Raw genomic sequence first — 24,105 nt, 5'->3', positions numbered from 1 at the left:
ACAATGTTCGTTGGTCCAAGTACGCACACAAAATGACAATGATGACTCTGCCTGTTTTCTTTACCCGGAAGCCTTATGACATTCCGCACGACGTTTGGGGGTTTGTGGCACATCTGGTACTTGACGGTTTTCGAAGTATCCAACGTGTCAGACTACGTTATACGGATAATCAATTTGTCGAAGATGACGACGCACTGGACCACGAGGAATTGGCAGTCTCGGCTACCTGGCAATAGGGCCTACAATTGACGTACACCGCTGCGCAGCTTCGACGAAGACACGTCAGCAATCTACTGTGTGTCTGTAGCGGCACTTTCCTTAAGCTTCATACTGTAGAGCTTCCTCTGAAAGGTCTCAGCTTGTGGTCGTGCAATTTACTAGATCGCGGATACGGCGTACTGTGGATGACCTATTCATCCATTAAGCACTTGTCGGTCAATTTGGTGACCTCAAGCTATCGATTGGTCGGCGAGGATTGGCAGCATTCCCATTGGCCTGTGATAGCACAACTTATACCACACTGCCAAAGCTCAAGAACCTACGCCTCCATGGATCATTCGACTGCTTCTTTGATGATGCGGAGATTCTGGAAACGATATATTTATTTCCCAATCTCCAGGTCGTCGGTCTTTCCCGCGTTCTGCTCCAAAACCGCTACCGGGAAACATGGCCGTCGCTTTCCCGGGAACTTCAACGTCGGGATCTTGACTCTGTGCAGCTCATCTTCCCAGGGTAGTCGGCTCAGAGTTTTCCAAAATTGGGGCAACATGACCGAGAGCCGCAACAACGGAATACTTCAGTACAAGGACCAAAGTTATAGTACCGCATGCTACCACGAGGCAGAAAAACGTGAATTAATAGTATTTTTGTCTTTGTAATGGGATAATGAAAATCGGCTCGGGCGTATTCACAATTAGAGCCATGATGTGACAGTGAGGAAAGAGACGCATTAGCGGAATGCTAAGATTTGAAGCATATCACTGGCACCGAATCTCACTCAGAACTTTGAGTTCTATGAAGTATAATCCCGTACTTGCTGATAATCATACTGATTTCAAGTATACCAACCTGTGCGCGCTCGTTCTCTTTTCTCAATTTTTCTAGTCCAGAATGTATATGCTAAATCGATTGCATGCAGAAAGTCAAACCCAGCAATCTATGCTCTTAATTTTGTCACTCTATCCAAACGTCTTCACCCCCCCTTAACTCCGCAACGCCCCTATACATAACCCTTCACTCCTATTCTCTCCAACCCGCTCCCCAGCCCTATTCCACTCACCCAACTCCCCGCACACCCCAGCACCCCAACCACAAGACTCTTCACCACCCCGTCAACTCCCCACCCATCGAGCCCGCACTGCAGCCCCACCACAACAGGCGCATGCACCAAAAAGGCCGCATAACTCCACCGCGCGAGCTCGACCTCTCCTAGCGACCCTCCTTTGACGCTCCACTTCCTCCTCGCCCAGTCCTGCTCACCGAACACCCGGAGGACCAAGACAGATAGTAAGAAGCCCAAGGTCTCATTGAAGACGGCGTAGCATGCGGCGAGGACGTTGAAGCCACCGCGGAGATGCGCCTCCGGTGTCGGAGTGAAGAGCAGTAGAAAAACGCCTGTGTTGACGGTGAGCACGAGGATGCCTTGTATCGTGCGGATTGCGGAGAGCGCGCGGGGGATCCGCACGCTTGTGCGTGGAACGAGGCGGTGCAATTCCGTGCCAAGGGAGCAGTGGGCGTAGATGCCCGTAGCGTAGTAGACGATGTATTGGGGGAGGAAGCCGACTTCTAGGCCTAGGGGCGTGAACGTCGTTCCAATCGGCCAGCGGAGACGGAGGAGGAAGCTCGCCAGCGCCGCACCAGCGAGACACAGGAAGATGTGTGCGTCGCGGAGGTGCGAGATGTGCGGCTTGCGTTTGTCCTGCTTGGCTGCATTCTTATCCCCTGCTTCCTTGACATCGGCGGTGCGCGAGGCACGCGGGTACAAAGCCAGCGCGAAAACGCCGTCAAAAACAAGCAGCACACCGCAGTACCACACCGGGCCCCGCGCGCCCCTCACACTTACCACCTTCCCCACACTCCTATTCCATGCATCGTGGACCGGCGCGCCATCTCGCAACAGCGCGATGATTCCCTCGACAACCCCCGGCCCAAGGACACTGTACACCACACCCGGCACCGCCAACCTCTTCCCCTTCTCCTTGAAAAATGCGGCTGAACTCCTCTTCTCCGCAGCCCTGGCAGAAAAGTAGCCTGAGATGAGGAAGAAGAGCGCCATGAAGAAAGTTTGGTTGACGATGTTGAAGAGCACGAGCGCGAGGGAGGAGAGGCCTGGCTCTGCGGAAGGGGAGGAGGGGGAGGGGATGTACGGCCAGGAGCCGAGGCCGCCGTAGGGAATAGACGCATGGTGGAGTATTACTAGAGCGGTGAGGAAGGTGCGGAGGTTGTCGAGGGAGTGGGTGCGCGGGGTGCGCATTGTGGGTCGACCTGCGTGTGGGGAGAAGGGAGGGGGAGGGGGGGACAGTTCGCATGCACAAAAAGAAAGAAAGTGACACAATTATATTATATATATGGGGATTGGGAAGCCATAATGACGTTGCTTCGAGCTTTGCGTGTGTCTGTGTTGTGTCGAAACTGGATGCCTAGTTCCCTGGGACGTTGTCCATGGCGGCTAGCGTTCCCAAAGCGGAGGGACATACGAGACACGCGTAAGCTTGAGTCGCGCTCACGCCGTTCTCTACGAGAAATACGTGTTCATCTCGAGCAAAACGCCCAGCCTCTCCATTGTGTCTTCCTCCGCTGTGCCTTTTCCCTTGCCGTACCCTTTCTTTCCTGTCAACTGCCTGCACACGTTCAGAAAGACTTTTATCTTGCCCCGAAGCTTGAGGTACATATCCTTGATGCTGTCTTCGACTTTGGTATCAGCGTTTTGCTTCTTCGCGAAGAGAAGGATGAGCTCGAAGATCTCTTCGATGAGTGCCATGACTTTGCGCTGGCGCCGGCGTAACAAGAGAGAGAAGAGGATGCTGTCGAGACACTTTTCGTGGGCGTCGCGGATGGCGGCGAGACCCTCTGTGACGCGGACTCCGAGCTCGTTCGCAGCGTCTTCGTCGGCAAGCCGGTGTTCGAGAGTTGTCACGTAGGACTGGAAACCATCCCAGTGTTCTGCTATGCCGGTTTGGAAGATGTATGTTGAGAGTGCAGTGACGAAGTGGTGTGCTTCTGTCCTGAAGCAGCGCGAATCTACATCTGGATATTGACGTGGTAAGTGCGCGACTACAAAGATCATGCGCAGCAGTCGGAGTAGGAATCTGAAGATGTAGTCGTATTTTTCCAATGCGACGGAGGTTATGACCAAATTTAGTGGGCTTGGTGGAACGTATTGCAGGCGCAAGAAGTCGAGCGCGTACAGTCCATATGGGTCCATGATTCTCTCCATGGCGGACTCGTCGAGCTGGCGAACGGCGAAGTTGAGCTGGCCAGGAAGTTCGTTTTTGTCGCGACCCGTTGCTGGCATTACATTGGCGTCCTGCGTAGAATGGTAAAGCGCAGACGAGTAATAGTTTTCACTGAGAAGACCCATGAGGGCAAGTCGTAATTCGGAACTTGCTGGCGGCCAGCTTTCGCGAGCGCCCAGCTGCAGTCCCATGTGGACACCGCTTCGCATTTGGCCTTTGTGCCGTTCAGCACTCTCGCGCTCAGGGTCGAAGAGAGCTGAAGCCAGGCCGGACGAGAAAACGCCGTCGCCGAAGAGTTGGTACTGCCGCTGCAGGGCAAGATGCAGACGAAGCTTGTGCGAACGGAAAAAGAGACGCACAGTGGTCGCATTGACGAGCTTTGCCTGAGCTGACAGAAGAGGTCCAAAGGACAATGTTGAAGTTATTGACAGCGGTGGTGAGAAGGTATCGGTGCCCGCTGAGTGAGACCCTTCCCGGCCTCGCAGTACTTGTTCTGTCAGAACTTTTAGTTCGTCAGGCAGTTCACTTGACAGCTGCTTGGGTGGACCATCAAGGAATCGCATGGAGTCTTGAAGATATTCCTCATGGTCTGTGGGCTGCAGACAACAGCTGTCTTTGGCACCGATTATCTTGTGTTTCTGGGTCGATGTACCATTCGAGAACTCCAGTATAGCTTTCCGAAGCTCTTCCTCATATGCCTTCGCTTTGGTCGAGATAGTCTCGATATCATCCCAGTCGAACTTCCACTCCAGTTGCGGCGACTGCACATCAAATTTGTGCAGCGACGCCAGTGGGTGCTCCGGATGATGATACTTCAAAAACCGAAGAGCATTGCCGGTCTCAAACACAGTGTTCCCATCTTCAGGACTAACAAACCGAGGCATTAGCTCCGAGCGATATATGTACTCGGTGGGGCCTTGCTGCTCCGGATTATCATTGACAGCCACGAAGCCGCCTCGATCTGCGAATGGGACCGTCTCCTGCTCTTGCCGAATGCCAACCCATTCGCTCAACAGATCAATGCTTGGCTGCGCGACCTGGCGCAGGATCTGGCACGATAATTTGCGAATGTAAGTATCTCCCTCTTCGGCTTCCAGGAGACGATGATGGATCAGCGAAGATAGCTGTTCATTGCTTCTCGCATGTTTCACATTGTCAACAGTCTTTGCAACATGGGTTAGTATCTCCCGTGGTTTGGCAAAGAGACGTTGTAGTTGCAGTACCGATCTAATGTTGTTGGACTGACGACCGAGATGTTCTTCGAAGGTCGACAGAAGGCTCGAGACGGCTGTGGCCAAGGCGACTCTCGCGGGTATAGAGTCGGCAGCAGCAAAAGTGCGCTCCACGAATGAGCGGAGGTGGAGGAAGGTGTTCCCGGTATGGATGAACTGGTTGGTGACGCTCTGGGCTGTGCGAGGGCTGACGCCAGAGGCTCTACCGTCTGCTATGGCGGACTCGAAGGAGCGCAATTTCGCATTGAAGGAGAAAAGGATGGAAGACCGTCCCAGACCGAGATTCCAGAGAGACTCTAGCAGCACACGGTCCTTGATAACGCGTCCAGCAGTCGTCTTGGAATCGTCAGAAACGAGAGCTGCGTCGAAGGCAGCTGGACCAGACTCTGTGATGTACGGTGTATTTGTTTCCACGTGCTCTGAATTTTCGAACCATTCCCATGTGAAGAATGTTATGTGTTTATTTGCAGGGCCTAACTCCAAAGCAACTTCCCAGACATCGTCCTCGTGTGGTGGCGGGGGGGTGTCGATGGATACCGAAGATTCATCGAAGCCATCGAGCTCAGGAAGGGGTCCGAACTCGAAAGACTCAATGTCAGGCAGACGCAGCTCCTGTTCGAGGGGTTTGGTAGGCGCATACGGATGGTGGAGCTTTATCTGGGGCACTGCTCACCGTTAGCAGGGCGCGACGCGTGAGTGCGACACGCGACGAGACTTGCCGTCGAGCTGTATGGGCGCGAACAGCGACGTCTTGTGCGTCGCGGGGTCTTCGAAGAAGGACGAGGGTTTCCACAGGCCGTCCGTCGCAAAGGCATCGTGGTCTTCTCCGTCATCGCCCATTGAGGAGTGTTGCGCACAAAGCCGCAGCGGTGAGGGGCCTCGGCATGACGCCAAACGCCCAAACGTCGGCCCTACGAGGCACGAATACGCGAGCCTGGTGCTTTCCTCCGAAGCTCTGCAACCACGCTTGGCCCAGCTGCACGACACCACAACAACCGCGACCCGATGCCGCCGCGCAAGAAAGCCAAAGCCAGCGCCGCGTCGACGCCCCGCCCCGACGCGCAGCCCAGAACACCGCAGGACACGGGCGCGACGGCGGAGCAGGAGCTGCTCAACGATGCGTGGGCCGACGAGCAGGAGACGCAGCTGTTCAAGAGCATGATGAAGTGGAAGCCGACAGGTACAGCCACTGCCCGGGTCCAAGGCTGCAGGAAGGAGCGATGCACTGATGAGTCCCCGCAGGCCTCCACAAGCACTTCCGCATGATCTCCATCCACGCCGACCTGCGCTCGCACGGCTTCGCCGCCGACGACGCTCCCCACACGCGCATCCCCGCCATCTGGAGCAAGGTCGCCTCCCTGTACGACCTGCGCGCCTTGGACGAGCGTGAGGACGCCTACACCTTCAGCGACGACCCGGACCCGCTTGACCCAGACGAGGCGCCCGCCATTCCCGACTTCGAACTCCCAGAGGACGAGTTCGGCGACATGATCTGGGAGCGACGCTTCCACGGCCCGGATTCCGAGGCGTCGTCTTCCCCGCCCACGCTCGCCGCCGACGACGAGAAGCTGCTCTATGTGCCCGACATGGGCCTGCTAAAGGACCAGCCCGATGGCATCCTGTCGCAGCTGACCGAAAGCGCCGCAGAGGCAACATCGGCGTCCAAGAGAGGGAAGGGCACGCGCGCAACCAAGGGAGCTGCCAAGGGCGCGAAAGCAGGCAGAGGCCAGGCTGCAAAGAACACCAAAGCTCAGTCTGCCGTCTCCGACTCTGCAGAAGAAGAGGAAGATGACGACGAGGACGAAGACGAGTCCAGCTCCGAATCCGAAGAAGACACCGCCCCCAGCACCCGTAGGACCAACAGGAACAAAGGCAAAGCACAGCCAGCTCCGAAACGGACACGGAAGAGGTGAATGCCATCCTGGATTACCAATGAACCATACGGAGAGTCTGTACGGATCCGCGTCTTCGAGAACAACGCTCCGAGGTTGGTGTACGACCGCACTCCGATGGAGGATTCAGGCCTCCGATCTTTTAGGGCAAGGGTCAGTGCGATGGTTGGACCAGCCCCAAGGTTTGCAGCCTCTCAAAGCGACGCTCCCAAAAGCAACGGAAGATACCAATGTCTTGGATAGCCGTCTGGGCCTAGTACACCAGCTGTGTGTAGTTCGCTGAATTCTCTATGGCAGCCATCAGACGGCTGCGCATCCGTCCGCGCCTTCAGCTCTAAGTTGCTGGAGCCAAGGTTTTCTGCGCTCAATTCCTCATTGCTTGCGCGCTCGAATGGCCATGGCAGCACTAGCATGGAGTTTGCTGCAAGTGCGCGGTATTCTCTTTGCAGAATATGCGTTTGAGAAACGGTGCTCTTCTAGCTCCGACCGACTGCACGTAGGATTATGGCATAGCACGCTGCACGCCTCATATATGCACGGAACGTTGAGGTACAGCTATCGGCCCTACTTGTGCGAACACCAGCAAGCTACAAAAAACCTCGGTACCTCGGTTCCCAAACAGGAAAATTAAAAATATCAAAAGCCTGTCACTACATCTATGCTCCGTATCCCCTGTCTGTGAGCCAACCTTATTTCTCAGTTCCCACTACCATATCGCCATCTGAATCTAATACCCCAACCTCAACCCCAATCACCAACCTCAACATGTTCGACTCCATCAACCTCAGCATCGCCTCCCTCCCCTTCACCCTCCTCCTCTCGGCCCTGCCTCACTGGTACACCATTTACCTTGCGCAGTCCCAAAAAGTCCAAGGCGGCTGGACAAATCAGAACCCGCGCGCTTTTGTGGCGCGCCTGAATGCCAAGGCTGCGAGCGGCAAGAAACTGAGCGAGGTCGAGGAGACGATTTTGAGAGGCCAAGCTGCGCAGCAAAATGGGTTTGAGTGGTGGGGCGTTTGGGGGGTCGCTGTTGTACGTTCTGTTCTTACCTTGTGAATTGCCGCAGAGATGGGAGAGGGATGGGCTAACCGGTGGGCATAGGTGTTTGGCTACTTGATGAAGGAACCTAAGGCGAGCATGGACTATTATACCATGGTGCATGTGGGTGCGAGGGTGGCGTATAATTACCTTTACCTGAGGACGAGTCGGAGGAAGACCAGCTATTTGCGCACGGTAGCGTTCTGGGCGGCGTCGTATCCCTCAGTGGCGATTCTGTGTCGTGCGGCGAAGGTGCTTGCGTAAGTACTTGCGCGGGTTTGGGGATAAGAAGGTGGGGTGGCTGGGAGCTTTAGATGTAGTGTTCCTGTATTTCCAAAGGAGCAAGGGGCTTGCCCAGGGCAGACTGGTCCTTCTCCATGCCTCAGGTGGGAGACCCCTCAATTCTCTCACCGGTTCCACTCGAAGCTACATCTTTCCATCCTCTGGGTCATGGTGTCCGCAACTTCGCCGTTCATGACACCTTCGACGTACACCTCTCCCAGAAGCTGCCACCCACTCCTCTTCCCCCTCGTCTCTCGAATATTCTTCAGTTCCACCCCAAGCCTTTCCACTTTCTTCCTCTCGATCTGCATAGACACTTTCCTCCTTGCCATATATTCCTTGCGTGTCTCAGCATGTTCCTTCTGAATGCCGACCTCTCGTGTGCGAACCACTTCTTGAATGTCACGGAACACGTGAAGAGTTTTCCCTTGAAACCTCCTCCATTGTAGGACTCCGGTACCGCCATCGAAGGTTTGAAGACTTTCTCAATTTGGAGTGCCTGATGCATGAGGTGCAGGTCAAATTCTTTTGTATCGATCGGGAACACTGCGTCTCGAGCGAGGCAGCACTCTTGGACAGTCCACAGTCTGCGACCAGCGTCGAGTCAGGAAAAGCACCATCATGGTGAGCATTGCTACGTCCTTGGCAAACTCATCGAAATCGACCGCGCTTTTGTTCCCAGGTTCGCCCTTCTTTGCACCTGCAGCTGAAGGTCCAGGCGTCTTGCTCTCTGTTGCGGTGGACTTTGGGTCCTGCCGTTTTGCCATGTCTCCTCTCACCGCCTCGGGATATGCATCCAGACCAGATTCCAGGATCGGGGTCAGACTTCCAAGCCAGACAACGACTCGTGCTGCTCCACGATGGATATAGCCCATTATCTACACCTGAGCAGCCCTTTCGTCTCCCATCACTCTGCCCTAGGGTGTCCTCATGACGGCTTCAGCCCTTTCGTGAGTTTCGTGACAGTCGACACATAGTTGGAGTCTTGGGACATGTTTATGCATATCAGTTGGCAACCAGGAGCCTTCTTGAGCTTTGAATAGGCGATGCCGGCGAGATTCATGGCCCCGACAGCAGCCTGGTATCAATCGCTGGAAGACATACAAAGACATGACGTAGCGGGGTAGAATACTGTGCATACAGCCAACATTCTGTCTTCTTTGCGCTTCTCACCCCAGAAGTGTGCTCTACACTAGTGCTGTTCACAGCAAGTGAAGGATATCACCAGATTTCCTCAGGAGTCTCTTACTACCGTGCTGACTAATTCCGACAGTATGCCGTCCATGCGAGACGGAAATAATCTTCAGCCCTGGCCAACCGTATTCGGTGTACGTCCACAGCTTTGACCGCATCTAGCATCGCCGGTGTTCGCCTGCGAGACCACGTCTGTCTTACCCCGCGACGTATACCGACATCGATTAGCGTAAGGAACAATCGCACATTCTCGATACGCGTGCGCTTGGCTCCCTCGGAGAGCTCGGTTGGTTGGGCATCCGCTGTCCGTTGGGAGGGACGCCCGAGGGGAAGTGTGGCGCAGGTGGCTGTGTAGTACCTCCGAGCCTCGTCGTCGCAACTCAACGCGCGCATCCAGCTGCACTCGCTCCCAAACGCGCGCAGCTCAGCCGCACCTTCCAGTAAACGCCATGCTGCGGCTCGGGCACCACCGCCTGCCCAAGTGACGTTCCCCGTCCATGTGGCGCTTCCTCCCCTGCTGACACACGCCGCACGTCTTACTTTAAAGCCGTGTGATTGTCCAACCCCTCCCCCGCCATCAGCTCTTACTACTCTCCGCCCCTCGACCCCTTTCTATTCTACCACCTCCACGACACCTCACCAAGCCTTGTGACCACCATTATGAGCAGCTACGATTACTACGGCGGGGACGGTTCTCACAACCAGCACCCGCCGCAACAGCAGTATGGCCAGCAAGGGCAAGGCCACAACTACCCCCCTCAGCAGCCGGCGTACGGCCAGCAGCCGCACGACCAGTATAGCCAGGGGCAAGGCCAGTACCCTCCCCAGCACCAACAGCAGCATGTAAGCGCGACCATTCTTTCGTCACTGCCCGTATATTGATGCTCTTCAGAGCCCCTACCCCCCGGCGCAATCGCCATATCAGCCCCCACAGCAAGGCTACGGCGCGCCACCCCAGGGCGACTACAACCAAGGCTACGACCAGAACCGCGGACACTCTCCCTACCCCCCGCAACAGCAGCAGCAGCACTACGGTGCGCCGGCGCAGCAAGGATACGGCGACCAGGGCTACGGCCAACACCAGCCACAGCAAGGTCAATACGGCCAGCATGACCAGTACGGCCAGGGCCAGGGCCAGTATGGAGCACCCGGAGGTCCAGGAGGTCCTGCGGAGGGCGACCGCGGTCTTGGCTCGACATTAATCGGAGGTGCGGGCGGCGCGTTCCTGGCCAACAAGATGGGTGGCGGCGTCTTGGGCACTGTTGGTGGCCTCGTGGCAGGTGCTGTGGGCGCGAACATGCTCTCGGACAAGAAAGACAAAAAGTAAGCTCGCAATGCGACTCCAAATGTTGAAGTGTTACTGACTAGTGCCACAGGAAGGAGAAGAAGCATAAGAAGCACGGCAGCGGCTCGCACCACAGTGCCTCATACGCTGGCAGCGCCGGACTAGGTGGACTGTATGCCGGCAGCCATAGCGGCAAGGAGCACAAGAAGCACAAGAAGCACAGGTCGAAGAGCCGCGGCGGATCTAGCAGCTCGTCTAGCAGCGATTCGGACTAGGGTGTCTGTGCTGTGATTTCTGAGGTACTGTGGCTACAGGCGCCTCGGTTTGTGTTGGAGTCTCTCAAGTTGTCTCTAGTTTGTGTAATGTCCACTGTCTTGTTGGAAGTCAGTCCATGTCTTCAATGAGTAGTTGTCTTCGATCTGACGCCCCGCGATCGGATTATAATGAGTAATGAAAGATTTCTATAAAACTCTCAAGAGTATACGGTTTCGGCTGTATGGTCTCGCAAAATTATGAAATACCACCTGTTATCGTTGTATAACCTCTACTCGCTGCTGCCATTTCCATTTGCTTCTCCCGCATGACTAAAGCAGCTAGCGCGCCACCGCCTAATTTTCTCCACCATCAAATACATCGTTGCCCAACGTGTGATATTTGACAACTCGCGGTATTTGCAGGATTCAAGAGATATTGCGAAAATGGGAGACGTCCTTCTTGATTATTTCCGGAGCGCTCTGCCCGAAGAGCTCGCCAGCGTGCTCGGAGACACTCTGAAAGCCGTCGAAAGCGGAGATTTTCTAACGGTACTCCAAACGCCCGAAATTCAAATTCTATTAGGCCACCAGGACGACGACAACACGCGGAGTACCCAGCTCAAGGACTTCCCGTCATGGAGTGATTACATCTTCCACCGCCTGGGTTTGATCCTGTCAAATCGAACCGGAGAAACTGGTGTTCCGATTGAACAGACGCCTGCCTATCGCCAGAACCTGTTCTTCCTGGCGGCGGTTGCCGCGCTCTATGCGTTCCTGCAGTCTAATGTCACGGGGCCTCCGCTCCCGTTCACTTCGGCTGAAATACTGCTTCCGAAGGATATCACATCGAGCACCACAGCACTGAGCAAGCTGCGAGCCGATCTCGTTGCCTCTCTTAGTGCGGATGGCGTCGCAGCGTTTGCGCTGACACCTAACATGGAGCTTCTTTGTCTTGCAGAAACCATCCTGGTTTCTCCCCCAATCCAGAAATACGTGGAGCACTCATTCTGGGCCAGACTGCGAGTGAACTTCATCCACCAGCGGTTGCTGTCAGAGCCGGCGCCCTCACTGCAGAAGGCTATCTATGATGACCTGGCGACAGTCGAGCGCATGATCCTATCCAGGTCTCCAGAAAAGGAGGCGAAGGATTTGCATGTTCATTTCTTGCTGGAGCGGGCAGCTATTCATACCCACCATGGCTTCGACAAGAAAGCGAAGGCCGATCTTGACCAGGCAACTTCAGAGAGGAAGTTTGAATTCGCTCTGACTGGGTTGATGGGCAAGCGGACGAAGTTCCAGCAGAAGGATACCAGCCAGCTTTTGGTATTGGCGCGCAGTGCAGGTTCGGAGACAACCGGATCATCCGAAGAAACAGCGTCGAAGCCTAAGGCTCTGGATTTGAATGACGATACTTTGTTCGAGTCGATTTCCTTCACTAAGGCCGCGCCAACCGAGATTCAAAACGAATCTTCGTTGCCGGCTAGTCTTGCGTCCCTGGACCCCGAGAACCAACCCAAACTAGACCCTCTGGACTCGGTGATCCTGCTCGAGCTGGCGTCTTCCATCACTAACACTAACCCCGCCGATGGCATCACAAGAGAGGAGACGATCCCGTATGCTACGCGAGTCTTAGAAGGCGGGAGCTCGAACTGGCAGGTCTATACCCAAGCGTTGCTTGTTCGAAGTCGCATTGAGGGTTACAAATCTCGAACCATGGAAAGAGGACTTCTACAATTGCAGGCCCTTGTAGACCAGGTTATCGCGGACACCTCTGGTCAAGCGACCACGGACGCGGAAACTGGTACTCAAGTGACTTCGTTCCTGCCGAAGGCACAAGAAGGCGAATCCGCCCCAGTTAACGAGCGTCTAAGATATGTTTTTTCGCTATGTTCTCCGTCGCGCTGGGAGTTAGAGGCCGAGCTCGCCGCCCGATGGGTCAGCCTGGGCGGTCTGCGGACTGCGCTGGAGATCTACGAGCGCTTGCAAATGTGGGCCGAGGCCGCGTTGTGTTATGCTGCGACTGAGAAAGAGGAAAAAGCCAAGCGTATCATTCGAAGGCAGCTGTTCCATGCAACGAATGGCAACGATGAGGCGGCCGATCCCGACGAGGAGAAGTGGGAAGGCGCAGAACGTGATCCAGCCCCCGGAGAAGCCCCACGACTTTACTGTATCCTGGGAGATATCGATGCAGATGTGGCCATGTACCAGAAGGCGTGGGAGGTTTCAGGCAAGCGATATGGTCGTGCACAGCGCTCGCTGGGTCAACGATACTTTTCACGTAAGGAATATGCGGAAGCCGCAGAAGCGTATGAGCTATCTCTCAAGACCAACTCTCTAAACCATCCCGCCTGGTTCGCCCTCGGCTGCGCCTATCTCGAGCTCCTTCGCTTCAAAGACGCCGTGGAAGCCTTCTCCCGCTGCGTCCAACTCGACGATGAAGACGCCGAAGCCTGGAGCAACCTCGCTGCCGCCCTCCTCCATCTCCGCCCCAAAACATCCACAAACGAGGACGGCGAGCTCTCCGAAGCCAAAGTCACCAACCACCCGCGCACCGACGCTCTCAAAGCCTTCAAGCGCGCCGCCGCCCTCAAGCACGACAACTACCGCATCTGGTCCAACGTGCTCGCCGTCGCGGGGTCTACGAACCCGCCCTCCTGGTCCGACGTCGTCAACGCGCAGCGCCGCATCTGCGAGATCCGCGGCGCCACCGATGGCGAGGCGTGCGTCGACGACGAGCTGCTCGAGCTCCTCGTGCGCCACGTCGTCCAGGCCGACGGTGGCTTTGATGTCAGCAAGCCCGGGCTGCCCCGCATGGTCAACGAGCTCGTCGAGAAGCACATCAAGCCGCTGATTACTGTGTCTCCCACGCTGTGGAACACCTTGGCCACGCTGTACATGCACAGCAGCCGGCCTGGGTCGGCGCTCGAGTGCCACGAGAAGGCGTGGCGGGCGGTGACGAGCCAGCCGAATTGGGAGACTAAGGGGGAGAAGGAGTGGGATGGGGTCGTGCAGCAGACGGTGGATCTGGTGGATGCTTATGAGACGCTGGGACCGAGGGAGCGGACGGAGGGACTGGGCGCAGGGAGTGGGGAGCTGGTGGCAAAGGATTGGAAGTTCAAAGCTAGGAGTGCAGTGAGGAGTGTGATGGGCAAGGCGAAAGAGGCGTGGGAGGATAGCGCGGGGTGGGAGAAGCTGAAGGAGCGGCTGGACGAGCTTAAGAACAGGGATTGAGCGACTGTGAGAGGAAAGCTGCTGCGGAGACGAAGAAGTCGTAGATGCACTCTCGAAAGTAGCGATTGGACTGAAAAGTTAACGTTAACATCACTTGCAGTCCCGCGTCGAGATACAGCCTCAGGTGTATAAGCGCGTGGATGTGAACGCTTGCCCTCTCCTCAGTACCGTGCTACGCTTGCCATACAACCCCTCAAACTGACAACAACGCCGCTCACATGGCCCCCAAAACTGCCTTTGAAGTTTACACCGATCCAAGCCGGGCGTCCGCTTACCCTCGCCGCTTACTCCAACCCTGCCTCCACATGACGCTCCACCACCCGTAGACACAGGTACATCCACCCCCAACCGCGAACGTGAAAGCACAACACTCTGATCCCCCTACCCTCTCTACGTCTGATAACACACCGCGTTTCCGATCCAACCAAAATGTCCACCCCCCGGTTCCCAGCAACCGCTCTCACACCCGCGCAACAAGCCGATCTCGAAGCAGCAGAGCAAGCAGTCCGCGACACCTTCGGGCCCGGCATCGAGCTCAAAGACGCGGCCGGCAACTTACTCGGTCCCTTTGGTGCGCTGTCATATACGCCAGATGTCCTCGCCCCGTATCTCGCCTTCGCGGTCAAGGTGAACACGACGCCCCTCCTGACCCCCCGCGAGCGCGAACTCGCAATCATCGCGACCACGAGCGTGACAAAGTCCGAATATGTAGCGTACGCGCATCGCAAAGCCGGACTCTCCGCAGGCCTCTCCGATTCCCAAATCTCTGCGGCGCTTGAGGGGAAGGACGTAGCGGGGCTGGGTGAGAAGGAAAACGTCGTGTATCGTCTGGGACTGGAGCTGGCGAGGGGATATGGGAAGGTGAGTGATACGGTGTTTGAAGGTGCGGTGGGGGTGTTGGGGAGGGATGGTGTGAGTGCGGTTAGTCAGGTTGTGGGGGCGTATGTATTGGCGGGGGTGTTGGTGGGTGTCGGCGGGGTGGGTGCGCCGGAGGACTGAGTATCACTGGTTTCGATGGAAAAGATATTGGCAAAGGGAGTGAGTGTAGAGGTTTCGCGGGAGCGCTATTCTCCCTACGATCCATTTGTCAGTTAGTGGGGCAAGAAAATTATCTACAGCCTGCGTCATCCGAAATAAAGAAAATCGCAATCGAAAGCACCGTGGTAGTCAATCCTCCCTGGACTAATTCAGCCTGGGGAAGATGCAGCTCTTCAAATTTATGTCCTCTTGCCCTATCTCATACTAATCATAGTGTAACTGCGGCTCCGGCATGGATTCCGGAAAGTAAACTTCAGATCCGTCACCATGCTCGAAAGCGTTACGAATCATGACGCCTTGAATTGTCCATCAAGTTGGAAGGGTAGCTGTGGGAGAGTTTGCGCCGTAGGTGATAGTTGCACGCGTAGTAGCCGGTAGATCACGCTCTAGCAAGCACATGAACATCTTGCGCTCTTTGAGCAAGTTGGAGAGCGTATTCCATGAGCCAGGACCGAGAGTGTAAAGCATTCGTTTGCAGGGGAGAGCTAGCAACGCTTCTTCGTGGGGTGGCAGATAGCTGGCGATGCTCTGAATCAACCTGACGAAGGCCCAGAGAAAGACATAACTTCTTCATTGATTAGCTCTGCACAGCAAGTGACGTTGGTGAACGGTAAAACAGTGCCAACCGAGCGCGCTTTGAATTTGCATGGTCGGGTTTATGCTTGGCCAGGAGATTCTCCCAAACAGGCAAGCGCCGTGTAGTGGCGATTAGTGCAAATCACATGTATCCGTCTCGGACTATACCTTTACGTGTTTTCGCAAACGACTTGGATTGCCTGCTTCAGCGCCGGGTGGGAGGGTTTGCGGCGAGATTGTGAGGCCATGAGCGCCAAGTGGTGCGGTGTGAGAGTCGGCGGCGATGAAGTAAACACGGCGACTCGTATGCTGAGTGCCGATGGCTTGGCGCTGAGGATCACCCGTTCGCCTAGCGCATTACCCCGTACCTGCCCGCTGGAGGTTCGCAGTTCACGTCCTCAATAGGACTTGCGAGACCAGATTGCGTTGCCTATGACTCTTTGCGACTCGAAAGCCGGCTGGAACCCTCCTTCCGTCGAGATTCTGCGAGGCGAAAACGCCGGTGCCTGCAGCTGGCCTTTTCACGTCGAGAGGCGGCGCACGGAACCTCGCATTTCCTCGCTCCTTTTGGGATTAGCGTCGAAATGCGATGGAACACGCGCTTGCCATCGTTTCCATTTGCTGATTTCCTGGCAGGGCAGAGGATATAAGGGAGCTGCATGCGAATGAGCCGGCTCTCAAACGCGAGCTCCACCCCTCTGCTCTTGTCGACCCGCCGTGGCGAGCTTACTACCCCTTCCGGGCATCGTCGCGAAGTCAATTGGCTGCCGTATCTCGTATTCTCCTTCCAAGCATTGTAACGCGCAACTTCCCCAGGCATCAGCAATTTGTCCCTCAACTTTGTCCGGCGCTCATGGGTTCGCTTCACTGACACACTCTGACAACCTCTCTATCTGCGTCTTGATTTACTCACGATGAGTGTCGAAAAAGATGCCCATTTGCCATCTCCTTCTGCGGCGATTGCGCAGAATCCCGCAGAGCAGATCCAGCTAGTCGAGGAGGCAGCAGTGGACATAGATAAATCACAAGACGTTGTTGTGGACGATGGCGAGGATGGCCTGACTAAAAAGAAGAAAGCTGATGCTGGACTGGGCAACTATTTTGTAAGTCGCGTACCAAGCACTAGGCTTCGTCTCACTCATGCTCTCAGCGAGTATTCACGTATGGCACGAAGCTGGACGCATTGTTTATCGCCCTTTGTGTTCTCACATCGATCGGCGCAGGAATAACAATGCCTTTGATGAACATAGTTTTTGGCCAGCTCGTTGGTCATTTTACAGACTACTTTCTCCCCAATTCGACAGTGACCAAAGAGGAATTCATGTCAGAAGTCAACAAGCAGGCCCTGTACATTGTCTATCTCTTCATAGCCAAATTCGGCATGTCCTACATTTCGATGTTCACAATACGGATCAGTGGACTTCGAATGAGTGCTGCGCTTCGATTAGCTTACCTGAGGGCGACATTTGCGCAACCCGTAAGCGTCATTGACACTGTAAGTTGACCCCAGATCGATTGCAGGGAATACACACTCACCATTCATGACGTTCCATAGATCTCACCTGGTAAAGTTTCGACGCGCATCACCACCTCATCGAACACGATTCAACTCGGTATCTCGCAACAACTCGCTCTGCTCTTCCAATCTCTCGCTTTCACAATCGGTCTATATGTGGTTGCGTTCGTCAAAGGACCGCTTCTCACTCTTATCGCTAGCATCTCGCTACCATTCATCTTCATCACGTACGGAATCATAGTTCCACCGCTGATGAAAGAAGCCAAGGCTACAGAGGCGATCCTCGAGAAGGCATCTGCGGTCGCATACGAGATATTCTCTTCGATCCGCATCGTGGCAGCATTCGGCGCACAGGCAAAACTAGCTAAACAACACGAAGTGCTCTTGGACAATGCGAAAAAGCAGGGCAGAAAAGTAGCTCCTTGGATGGGCCTAGTGATGGCTCCTTCCATGATGGCGATGTACGGCACCTTCGGACTAACCTTTTGGTTTGGAGTGCGACAGTACGAGCACGGACATACTTCAAACATCGGAGACATCGTCGTGTAAGTGGCTTTATCCTTGCGTTTCAAGCTGGGAAGTGATCATGGCTCGTGTCATCTCTTCGGCCGCTACCGACTTCTTCGACTGTGCTAATCCACACAGGGTCCTCTTCTCTGTAATGACGGCGGTCCTGCTGATTGGGCGCGTAGCAGGCCCATTCATAGCCATAACCAAAGCTGCGACGGCTGCCTCCGAGATCTTCGCCACTATCGATTTCCCAGTCCCCGATATTTCTGGCCTGAAAGAACCAGAGATATCCTCTGAGCAATCCATTTCGTTTGAAAATGTTGCCTTCTCGTATCCGAGCCGTCCGAACGTGCAGATCCTCGATGGTCTCAACGCTACATTTGAAGCTGGGAAGCTCACAGCTATTGTTGGTCCTTCTGGTTCCGGAAAGAGCACTATTGTCGGTCTCATACAACGGTGGTACGACCTATCAGGTACGGTTGCTAAGCAGGTGACCAAAGACAAGACCGAGGATTCCGCACCGGCGGATCTGGTTGGACAAGAACCCATTCAGGATGAGAAAACGAAGAAGAAGAAGAAGGGGTGGAGGAAAGGCAAGAACAAGGACAAGAAGTTGGTCAAGTCGGGCGAGAAAGAAGAGGAAGTCAACCTCGGTGAGTCACGCTCCGTTGGGAGCTTTGCAAGCAGTTCGCTTACTATGAACGTCTTCAGGGCCCAATACATGTACAGGTACCGTGCGTATTGGTAACATAGACCTTCTCCAGGTTGATCTCAAATGGTGGCGCTCCCAGATTGGGCTTGTGCAACAGGAGCCATTCCTATTCAACGACACCCTCTTTAACAACGTCGCATTTGGTCTCTGTGGAACGAAATGGCAAGACTTGACGAAAGAAGAAAAAATGAAGATGGTCAAGGAAGCTTGCAAAGAGGCTTACGCAGATGAATTTATAGACAGACTGCCGCAAGGCTATGACACCATGGTGGGCGAGAGTGGCATCAAGCTATCCGGTAAGTTCTCCAAGGATTGACTGTGTGCAAAACACTTACGCTAATCGCATGAAGGTGGACAACGACAACGAATCGCGATCGCTAGAAGTATCGTCAAGCAGCCGCCCATCCTGATTCTCGACGAAGCCACCAGTGCGATCGATGTTCGTACCGAGCGGATCGTGCAGGATGCCCTGGACCGTGTCTCGAAGAATCGAACGACCATTGTCATCGCGCATCGTCTGTCAACTATCAAGCGCGCTGATAAGATTATAGTGATGCGACAAGGAAAACTCGTTGAGCAGGGTAGCCACGATGAACTCGTTAAGATTGAAGACGGCGTCTATCATAGTCTCGTCTACGCTCAGAACCTTGCTATGGAAGCAGATGAAGAGCTTGCAGATGCACCGCTGCGAAAATCGAAGACCGCTGAGACCGAAAAATCCGACATCGTGGAAACAGAAGAAGATCGTCCAGCATCAAAAGATGAGCCGGAGTGGACTGACAAGAGTTTCATGAGTACCGGTGGGCGTATGATATTGGAACAACGTCACCACACTGTCCTATATTTGCTCGCCTTCGTGGGTATCCTCGGCGCTGGAGCTGTGTATCCCATACAGGCATACGTCTTTGCCAATGTTGTTCAAGTCTTCACCTTGAGTGGTCAATCTTTTGTGCAGAAGGGTTATTTCTGGGCCGGCATGTTCGGCATCGAAGCTGCTGGCGTCGGGATTGCGTACTTCGCTATCGGCTTTTGCACTCACATGATTTCCATCGCCATTACCCGTCACTACAGACAAGAGTATCTCCTCAACTTGATAAGGCAGCGCATACCGTTCTTCGATCGCGAAGGTCATTCGGCGGGAACATTGACGTCCAGAGTAAGCGGTGACGCAACACAGCTCCAGCAACTCATGAGCACTGAGATGTCGATGGCGGCCATAGCTGTGGTCAACCTGGTTGGTTCCACAATCATCGCCTTCGTGTACGGATGGAAACTATCTCTTGTTGGCCTCTTCGCCGCGCTACCTCCGATTCTCGCTGCGGGATACCTCCGCCTCAGCATCGAACAAAAGTTCGAAAAGACCAATGCTGCTGTATTCGAAGAGAGCTCGCAGTTTGGGACTGAGGCTGTGGGGGCGTTTAGGACAGTTCTTTCATTGATCATGGAAGACATGATCGGCAATAGATACGAGACGCTGCTACGGTACCACGTGAAGAAGGCTTTCAGCGATGCGAGGCTCGGAACAGTTGTCTTTGCCGCTTCGGACAGTGTTGAGCTAGGATGCATGGCATTGTCCTTCTGGTAAGTCTTTAGCATTCTTTGACATATGCACAACACTTCGATAGATCGTCGCTGAGTCTCACAGGTATGGTGGAACCCTGCTAGCCTCCAGAGAGTACGAGGTCACCGACTTCTTCGTAATTTACATGTCCATCGTCCAAGGCGCCGTCGCGGCAGGAATGTGGTTCTCCTTCGCGCCAAGTATGTCTTCTATCCACAAGAACCTGATCTTCCAAGCTTATAGCGCTTACAGACATCGCCCAAGCCACCAGCGCTGCAAATCGAATCCTCAGTATGCGCCCCGCGCGCGATGCCCCACCTCCGACCTACGCACCCATAGAGCCTTCTCCCTCCGGCGTTGCCATCGACTTCCGCTCCGTCCAATTCACCTATCAATTGCGTCCCACTCCCGTCCTCAATAACCTCAACATCTCCATCCAGCCTGGCCAATTTGCTGCTCTAGTCGGCGCATCAGGATGCGGCAAATCGACCACCATCTCCCTCCTCGAGCGCTTCTATGACGCCACGTCGGGAAAAGTAGAATATAATGGGCAAGATATCACAACTCTGGATCCGGACGAGTATCGCCAAAACATTAGTCTCGTGAGCCAGGAGCCGACGCTGTATGAGGGCACGATCAGGGAGAATGTGGCGCTAAGCGTGGACGACGCGACGGATGAGGATATTCAGGCTGCTTGTGCGGATGCCCAGATCCATGAGTTCATCACGTCGTTGCCGGATGGGTATGCGACACGGCTTGGGCCGAAGGGTATGTCGCTCTCTGGTGGCCAGAAGCAGCGTCTGTCGCTCGCACGTGCCCTCTTACGCCGTCCCAAACTCTTGTTACTCGACGAAGCGACGAGTTCGTTGGACAGTGAGAGCGAGAAGCTGGTTCAGGAGGCGATTGAGCGAGCCGCAGGCGAGGGCGGGCGCACAGTCATCGCGGTCGCGCATCGTCTGGCGACAATCCAGAACGCGGATGTGATCTTCGTTCTGGGAAGTGGGAAGGTGCTCGAGAAGGGGGATCACCAGGCTTTGTTGAGAAAGAGGGGCGTATACTACCAGATGGTCAGTAACACCCGCCGAACATATTCGCACAATTTGCTAACTTGTAATACAGTGTCAAGCGCAAGCGCTCGATCGATAGTATCCCTCTGTGCCAGGGCACTTACGTCTATATGGTTGTAATTTATCTTCTCACTTCTACTGTTCTTTGACACCTTTAATGGAAGAGTCAGACGTCTTCATCCCGTGCCATGCATAGGTCTACGCACGTACATATTGTAATAGCCACAAGCCATTAAACTCTATCCACGAACGCATCAGCGTGAAGCTGATAAATGATCATTGTAGCTTGCTCCTCTCGCAACCGTCTCCTACAAGTATTTCATGATCACCTTTCCCAGTAATCAAATACTCCACCCCATCCACTGCGTCATCGTCTCCACACCGATAAACGCAAACCACTACCTCATACCCCAACCTGCTCCTCACCTCAACCTTCCCCTTGACCGCCCCATCCTCCCACTCAAACCCAACCTCGAAACCAGCTCTCGCCTTAATTCCTCTCACTGTCCCTGCAGACCATTCCTCCGGACATGCAGGCAGAATCCTAATCACCCTAACTTCTCTCCCATCCCTCTCCACCACCTCATGCGACTGCACCAGGCACTCCAAAATCCCCGCGCAGCCTCCCCAATTGCCGTCCAGCTGTACAGGCGGATGGCTATCCATCATATTCGGTACCGTGCTGTCGCGCAGCAGCGCCCGGATATTCTCAAGACACTGCGCGGGCTTGCGGAGCCGCGCGAAGAAGCAGATGAGCCAGGCCCGGCTCCAGCCCGTGTGCCCGCCGCCGTGGGCGAGACGGCGCTCTAGAGTTGCTAGTGCGGCAGCAGCCAGGCGGGGTGTGGAGGCGGCGGCTATGCTCGATCCGGGGTAGAGGGCGTAAAGGTGCGAGATGTGGCGGTGGCCGGGCTCGGAGTCGGCGTAGGGGGCTCGGCCCCATTCTTGGATTGTGCCGTACGTGGGGTGTATAAGTGGTGGTGGGAGCTTGGGAAGGGCGTCACGGACTTTTCGGGTGAGATGCTGGAGGATTTGCGTTGCAAACATGGGCCCCTCGCGGCGTTGCAGTCTCTCGAGGCTGTTGAGGAAGCCGGTGAATACGTCTCTGACAATAGCCATGTCCATTGTCGAGCCCTCGCAGAAAATGCCTTTGCTGCCTTGCGCATCCACAAAGGTGTTCTCAGGCGAAAGCGAAGGACTCGTCACCAGCCACTCGTCGCTCTCGTCTTCGATCAGGAAGTCTAGTAGAAACTCCACACAGCCTTGCAGCACGGGAAACATCCACGCCAAGAACTCGATATCCTCGTCGAAAATGAAGTGTTCCCAAATATGTACGCACAGCCATGCTCCTCCAAGCGGCCACAACGTCGCCGGCATCCATTCATCTTGCGGCGCCGTGTCTGCCCAGATGTCCGTATTGTGGTGACAGCACCAGCCGCCGCAGCCGTACATGTCCCTCGCTGTATCCTTTCCGCTGATCGCAAGACGATGTAGGAGCGTGAATAGTGGCATGTGGCATTCTGAGAGGTTGCCCGTGTTGACAGGCCAGTAGTTCATCTGGAGGTTGATGTTGATGGTGTACTTTGCGCCCCAGGGCGGGGAGAAGTAGGGGTTCCATATTCCTTGAAGAGTTGAAGGGAGCGCGCGGTCAGTGTTGCGGCTGCTGGAAAGTAGAAGGTAGCGGCCGTAGGCCTGGTAGAGAGCGATGATGCCCATGTCGTTAGGATCCTTGAGGCGTTTGGGGGTGGGCATCTCATTGCTGATGTCGGATTTCGGCCTACATTCGTAATTAGACTCTCATCATCATTGTTCGAGTGTCGTCATGCGACTTACAGCAATTGAAAGAACTGCCTGCGGTAAATACCTTGCCAGTCTCTTCGGTGCCGGTCCCACAATAGCTCAGGATGATGTCGGAATGCTAAAGCGACCCTTTGTATAGCGGCCTCTTCCAGATCGATCTTTGGTTCATACGATGTCGACGCTCCAATGACAATAAGTGCGTCTGTAGACGCGACTTCTAGCGAGGCTCCAACAACATCGACTGTTCCTGCCGCATCCCAGCACTGCACACCTGCCGCCATACATAATCTGTTGCTGTTATGCCCGCCAGGCGTGGCATGCAAGATTATACTCTTATCTCGTACAGCAGTCGAGTCAAGGAACTCGTTTGTCTCGTACCATTTGTCGCTCATGCGCGACAAGTTCACAGAGAACCGCACTGGCTGTTCGGCCGTTATGTGAATTGCGATGACTGAGTCCGGGAAGCTCGCAATGTACCTCCTTCTGACGTGGCTCCCACCAACCGTATACTCCACTTTGACCTCCGCATTCTCCAAGTCCAACGTTCTCTCATAATCCCCGAACTCTTCTTCGTGTTCAAACTCAAGATAGCACTGACCCAACGGTTCACAATGTCTTGCGCTTCTCGGCCTCGCAAGGAATCTCTTCCTCGCCAACTTCTCAGCCTCAGTATGCTCGCGCTTGCGAATGAGCTCCCGGAGTTGGGCAAGGTATGCGGCGGATTTGGGCGTCCGGGCTTGAGGGCCGCCGTACCACACGCTTTCCTCGTTTAGGCGAAGCGTCTCGGTGTGCACTCCGCCGTACACCATCGCCCCGAGACGCCCGTTGCCAATGGGGAGGGCGGACTCCCAGTCGGATTTGTGTGCGGGGGAGGGGTAGCGCAGCATTTTCTGTCTAGGGGTGAAGATTATCCTAGGTCGAGTACAACAGATACGAACAAGATGGTACTACGGTACACAAAACATGTGCTACCTGAACGAAGATCGTGTTTCGATCATGGACAGCTTGACCAAATTGGCATGCACTGATGTTCCAAGAAAGCTGATGTATTTCCGGGATGCCACGAGAACATACGCCGGGAATATGGGGAACTGGGGGATGTGCGAGCGGGGCGTGACCCAAGCGGTCCTTCGACGATCGGCTCGACCACGAAGATCCAAAGAAGCTTTAGCTGGGGGCCTCGAACTGCAACGGAAAAATTAGAACCGAGATAGAAGAGGGGCAGGAGATATCCAGTGGATGGAATAATTGGGGCGTGGCTCAAGTTGCATGGGGAATATGGTTGTTCACCTGCGGGATAGACGCGCGATCAACAGGGCACGCGAGTCGTGCATTCGACCACTGAGATAGAAGCTTCAGTGGGCGTTGTGAAAGGCTTCGAGAGTCTTAATTCTGGGCACAGTCGCCTTCTTGCTTCCACTGAAGCTTCTCATTGCTTTCTCTGACCTTGGGCGTACAACAGAGA

At 54.9% G+C, this 24,105-nt stretch overlaps 11 protein-coding genes across 11 annotated transcripts; 7 read left to right on the top strand and 4 right to left on the bottom strand.

The window, feature by feature from the left end:
* The first annotated feature begins 320 nt into the window (after window positions 1–320).
* On the top strand, window positions 321–997 carry CC84DRAFT_743983 (uncharacterized protein). The gene has a single exon (XM_018187271.1). It carries the CDS (start codon window positions 405–407, stop codon window positions 876–878), a length of 474 nt encoding a protein of 157 aa, XP_018036416.1. The 5' UTR covers window positions 321–404; the 3' UTR covers window positions 879–997.
* A 1-nt stretch (window position 998) lies between these two features.
* On the bottom strand, window positions 999–2,603 carry CC84DRAFT_1244953 (uncharacterized protein). Its single transcript, XM_018184174.1, has one exon. The coding sequence runs from the start codon at window positions 2,471–2,473 to the stop codon at window positions 1,220–1,222; it is 1,254 nt and encodes a 417-aa protein (XP_018036415.1). The 5' UTR covers window positions 2,474–2,603; the 3' UTR covers window positions 999–1,219.
* On the bottom strand, window positions 2,309–5,549 carry CC84DRAFT_1119689 (uncharacterized protein). The gene is made up of 2 exons (XM_018175560.1): window positions 5,407–5,549; window positions 2,309–5,352 (listed from the first exon to the last, which is right to left on the bottom strand). Exons 1-2 carry the CDS (start codon window positions 5,525–5,527, stop codon window positions 2,735–2,737), a joined length of 2,739 nt encoding a protein of 912 aa, XP_018036414.1. The 5' UTR covers window positions 5,528–5,549; the 3' UTR covers window positions 2,309–2,734.
* A 143-nt stretch (window positions 5,550–5,692) lies between these two features.
* On the top strand, window positions 5,693–6,600 carry CC84DRAFT_1092569 (CT20-domain-containing protein; the record flags this gene model as incomplete). The annotated part of the gene is made up of 2 exons (XM_018174466.1): window positions 5,693–5,867; window positions 5,930–6,600. The coding sequence occupies 2 exons, from the start codon at window positions 5,693–5,695 to the stop codon at window positions 6,598–6,600; spliced, it is 846 nt and encodes a 281-aa protein (XP_018036413.1).
* Window positions 6,601–7,168: 568 nt separating this feature from the next.
* CC84DRAFT_743941 (uncharacterized protein) lies at window positions 7,169–7,953 on the top strand. Its single transcript, XM_018187270.1, has 2 exons — window positions 7,169–7,611; window positions 7,681–7,953. The coding sequence occupies exons 1-2, from the start codon at window positions 7,345–7,347 to the stop codon at window positions 7,879–7,881; spliced, it is 468 nt and encodes a 155-aa protein (XP_018036412.1). The 5' UTR covers window positions 7,169–7,344; the 3' UTR covers window positions 7,882–7,953.
* A 71-nt stretch (window positions 7,954–8,024) lies between these two features.
* Window positions 8,025–8,666, bottom strand: CC84DRAFT_1217321 (uncharacterized protein; the record flags this gene model as incomplete). Its single annotated transcript, XM_018182881.1, has 2 exons — window positions 8,025–8,237; window positions 8,517–8,666. 2 exons carry the CDS (start codon window positions 8,664–8,666, stop codon window positions 8,025–8,027), a joined length of 363 nt encoding a protein of 120 aa, XP_018036411.1.
* Window positions 8,667–9,753: 1,087 nt separating this feature from the next.
* On the top strand, window positions 9,754–10,653 carry CC84DRAFT_1217320 (uncharacterized protein; the record flags this gene model as incomplete). The annotated part of the gene is made up of 3 exons (XM_018182880.1): window positions 9,754–9,936; window positions 9,986–10,416; window positions 10,470–10,653. The coding sequence occupies 3 exons, from the start codon at window positions 9,754–9,756 to the stop codon at window positions 10,651–10,653; spliced, it is 798 nt and encodes a 265-aa protein (XP_018036410.1).
* Window positions 10,654–10,863: 210 nt separating this feature from the next.
* Window positions 10,864–14,078, top strand: CC84DRAFT_743742 (TPR-like protein). Its single transcript, XM_018187269.1, has one exon. The coding sequence runs from the start codon at window positions 11,077–11,079 to the stop codon at window positions 13,861–13,863; it is 2,787 nt and encodes a 928-aa protein (XP_018036409.1). The 5' UTR covers window positions 10,864–11,076; the 3' UTR covers window positions 13,864–14,078.
* Window positions 14,079–14,391: 313 nt separating this feature from the next.
* Window positions 14,392–14,853, top strand: CC84DRAFT_1053698 (uncharacterized protein; the record flags this gene model as incomplete). Its single annotated transcript, XM_018173508.1, has 1 exon — window positions 14,392–14,853. A coding segment is annotated over one exon (462 nt), but the record flags the coding sequence as incomplete, so codon positions are not given.
* A 1,538-nt stretch (window positions 14,854–16,391) lies between these two features.
* On the top strand, window positions 16,392–20,922 carry CC84DRAFT_1217317 (P-loop containing nucleoside triphosphate hydrolase protein; the record flags this gene model as incomplete). Its single annotated transcript, XM_018182879.1, has 9 exons — window positions 16,392–16,580; window positions 16,628–16,972; window positions 17,033–17,538; window positions 17,639–18,156; window positions 18,215–18,511; window positions 18,566–19,796; window positions 19,861–19,976; window positions 20,029–20,843; window positions 20,896–20,922. The coding sequence occupies 9 exons, from the start codon at window positions 16,392–16,394 to the stop codon at window positions 20,920–20,922; spliced, it is 4,044 nt and encodes a 1,347-aa protein (XP_018036407.1).
* An 87-nt stretch (window positions 20,923–21,009) lies between these two features.
* Window positions 21,010–23,527, bottom strand: CC84DRAFT_1196244 (uncharacterized protein; the record flags this gene model as incomplete). Its single annotated transcript, XM_018181447.1, has 3 exons — window positions 21,010–21,041; window positions 21,173–22,617; window positions 22,674–23,527. The coding sequence occupies 3 exons, from the start codon at window positions 23,525–23,527 to the stop codon at window positions 21,010–21,012; spliced, it is 2,331 nt and encodes a 776-aa protein (XP_018036406.1).
* Window positions 23,528–24,105: the final 578 nt, after the last annotated feature.

This window comes from Paraphaeosphaeria sporulosa (assembly GCF_001642045.1).
Source record: "Paraphaeosphaeria sporulosa strain AP3s5-JAC2a unplaced genomic scaffold CC84scaffold_5, whole genome shotgun sequence".
NCBI classification, from domain to species: domain Eukaryota; kingdom Fungi; phylum Ascomycota; class Dothideomycetes; order Pleosporales; family Didymosphaeriaceae; genus Paraphaeosphaeria; species Paraphaeosphaeria sporulosa.
The sequence above is the reverse complement of the archived record's forward strand: the minus strand, read 5'-3'. Positions and strand labels throughout refer to the sequence as shown.